This window comes from Eucalyptus grandis, chromosome 10, assembly GCF_016545825.1.
Source record: "Eucalyptus grandis isolate ANBG69807.140 chromosome 10, ASM1654582v1, whole genome shotgun sequence".
NCBI classification, from domain to species: domain Eukaryota; kingdom Viridiplantae; phylum Streptophyta; class Magnoliopsida; order Myrtales; family Myrtaceae; genus Eucalyptus; species Eucalyptus grandis.
In genome coordinates, this window is record NC_052621.1 from 35,997,672 (window position 1) to 36,000,356 (window position 2,685).

Here is a 2,685-nt window from a genome sequence, read left to right on the forward strand (position 1 = left end):
TTACTATTCCCGTGTAAATGTGACTGGATATGAACCCGGGTTCCTATGAACCTTGTGGTATCTATTGTCTCCGCTTGTAATTTTACTGTGTGAGTTTCTGTGTTTGGATCTACAGTAAGTTGGTTGTATATGCATCGTCTTGTTTATACTTTCAAGAATTTTACTTAGGCAGATTTGATTTGTTTGCGACTTTGGGTTGGACTTAAACCGGTTGATCCAGTTTCGTTATGATTTTAATGGTATAGTTCTCCCAAAAGAGCGCAGATTGGTGTTATATCTCTCAACCATCTTTATAGCCCGCCAGAATCCAGGTAAGGATGAATGTTCTTCTGATACCAGGTGATTATCTATGATCGGGATAAACTGTGCTTGTCCTCAAGCTTCATCACCATGCTTATCGCCTGTTATTTAAAGGACATGCAATTATTTTAGGAATCAGATCGCTACTTCTCTTCGCTTGTAAAAATGATCAGTGATATTACATTTATAAGCCCTACCAAAGGCAAAAGATTCAAGTCAAAACCTCATGGGAACTTTGGCAAATGTCCTTCCCGAAACCTTCATCAATACCCAAAAATGTCCTATGCTAAAGCTGTCAGGGAATCTAAAGCGCTAGGAGCAAACTTCCTAGCAAAGAGGAAACAAAGTGAATGAGTTTGATCATTGTAACTGCATGAGGAGTCTTCCTAGATTTTCTTGAAAAATTCCTTTGTGCAGAGTGGGGACCGCCTCTCGACCAGTCCACCACCCAAGTGAGGCTTCTATTTGCCAGCAAATCCGGAGATTGGATGGTCAGCATCCTAGGGAAGTAGTGTTCATCCACAGAAAATGTAGGTCTGCAAAACTTCTTGGAGTAGAAGGTCGAATCTTCTGTTATGTTTATGGCAAGTTTAAGATTCACTTCAAACCACTGAGAACCTTTATGTCCCTTGGTATGGTTGATCTCTGGTGCCATCTTCTTGTTGTAGCATCCTCTTCCATATAGGGACCGTCCTCATCGAAAGATCCAATTAAGCTGTACTTGGTATAGACAGTGGTGAGGTCCTGGATTGGGATGCGCGATTCAGAGACAAGGAAGAACCATTCATTGGACATATCAAGCAGCGCGTTTACCAAGAGTCTACTTTCTGCATCACACATGCTTATCAACCCCCACTCCACCACCTTATCAGCACAAACAGGGAGAACACCAAAAGTGCTTTATTGCTTGGACTCACAGAAAATTACTTTAAGATAGAATAAGTACTTGTTGAAGGACCAGATGTGGGATTATAAAGTTTCTTGAAGATTGACATGGACTAGAACCTAACAAAAGATTCTAGATGCAATTCTTGAGACAAGGTATTAAAAGAAGCAAATGCAGAGCATTGAGTCGAAGAATTACGTCACACAGCACCATGTGCCTTTTCATCCTTCTCTCTGTTCTGATTACCTACTTACCATTTTTGATAGGGTCATTGGTTCATAGCCTTCTCAGTGAGAAGAGGCAGCAAAGTCTGTCCTAGCTGACCACTCTCAAATTCCTATATAACATGCTTATGTATAGTTTCTGTGTTTGATTAGTTCACGTTGTTTCAGAAGAAAATGCAGCTTTAATTTGATCGGGTGCATAAATTAATAAATAGCTAACAGGAATTTGGACTAGTGAGCACTCCTCATCTTCCATACTCGAATTTCCAATTGTTAGCTCCCCTTTTGAACCCTGCCCTCGATCATTTTTCTCACTAGGTCCTGTAGGTTCTGCCAAAGGCATGGTTAGTTTTCTCACTCCATTTTTCAACAAATGCAGATGAGGGCAGAACAAGGCTGAAGTTACGCCATCGATCTGTTGCTTTTGTTGAGTCCTATTCTTTTCAAGAAGAACGCTCGAAAGCACCGGAGAAAATTCTAAAGCGTTAGCGGACTCGCATGATGTAGGTAGGCTTTGCTCTGGGTGGCTACTGGCAGAAAGAGATGGCACATGTTAGAGATGTCATATTACATCTAGCATATGAGGGGGTAGATTCCCAGCAAAGGCTTTGCAACATTGCCTATTTTTTGGTTGCATCTTTTTGGATTGGAATTGGCAATTTTGTGTATTATTAACGTATATTTTTTCATATACTCAAGCTTCGTCACCATTTCTGAAGAAAGAAGGAATGGAGAGTTATATGAGTAACTAAGGATCATGTGAGAGAATTAGCGGATAGGTAATTTGGTTATAATCACTGTGAGTAATAGACTTCCTCTAGATTCCATATTTTCCCTAGACAAAGGAAATGCCATATACAATGAGTTTAATAAACTCATGATGGACTTGAAGAATGTTGGCAAGATTTTAGATGATGAAGAACAAGGCATGATGTTGTTGGCGTCTCTACCGGAGTCATGGGAGCACTTTACCGACTCCTTGTTACAGGGACGTACTACGATTACCTCAGAGGAGGTAAAATCTGCCCTGTTTTCAAAGGAGTGGCAGAGAAAGTTGCGTGATGACAGTCTAGCGCAAGATGTAGTGTGTGGACTGGTGATTCGAGGTAGAGACCAACATCGGAGGCCCAGCAATAGAAGCCAAAGCAAAAGCAGGTCGAAGTCGCGACATAGAAAATCAAAAGGTCGCGTGAAGTGCTTCGAATGTCACGAGGAGGGGCACATAAGGAGAAGTTGTCCAAAGCTAAGAAATAAAGGTGTTTGGCAAAATGCCAC

The 2,685-nt window shown here is 41.2% G+C and overlaps 1 protein-coding gene across 5 annotated transcripts; it reads left to right on the forward strand.

Annotated features, from left to right (window-relative positions):
- LOC104423047 lies at window positions 1-2,158 on the forward strand. 5 transcript variants are annotated; one of them, XR_005547112.1, is made up of 5 exons: window positions 2-114; window positions 246-311; window positions 718-830; window positions 969-1,341; window positions 1,790-2,158. XR_005547112.1 is itself a non-coding variant. In XM_039303842.1 (4 exons), the coding sequence occupies exons 1-4, from the start codon at window positions 46-48 to the stop codon at window positions 1,897-1,899; spliced, it is 333 nt and encodes a 110-aa protein (XP_039159776.1). In that variant the 5' UTR covers window positions 11-45; the 3' UTR covers window positions 1,900-2,158. The 5 variants fall into 5 exon arrangements, 2 of the variants coding, with proteins under 2 accessions (XP_039159776.1, XP_039159775.1); XR_005547111.1 differs by having other exon boundaries at window positions 1-311; XM_039303842.1 differs by lacking the exon at window positions 969-1,341 and having other exon boundaries at window positions 11-89.
- Window positions 2,159-2,685: the final 527 nt, after the last annotated feature.

What these genes read in the sequence shown, in the direction of transcription:
- LOC104423047 (XM_039303841.1), top strand. Translation starts at nt 46, where the DNA reads ATGAACCTTGTGGTATCTATTGTCTCCGCTTGTAATTTTACTGT. An exon ending in TCCGCTTGTAATTTTACTGT is followed by an intron (nt 90 to 245) that starts GTGAGTTTCTGT and finishes TTAATGGTATAG; the next exon opens with TTCTCCCAAAAGAGCGCAGA. An exon ending in TATAGCCCGCCAGAATCCAG is followed by an intron (nt 312 to 717) that starts GTAAGGATGAAT and finishes TCCTTTGTGCAG; the next exon opens with AGTGGGGACCGCCTCTCGAC.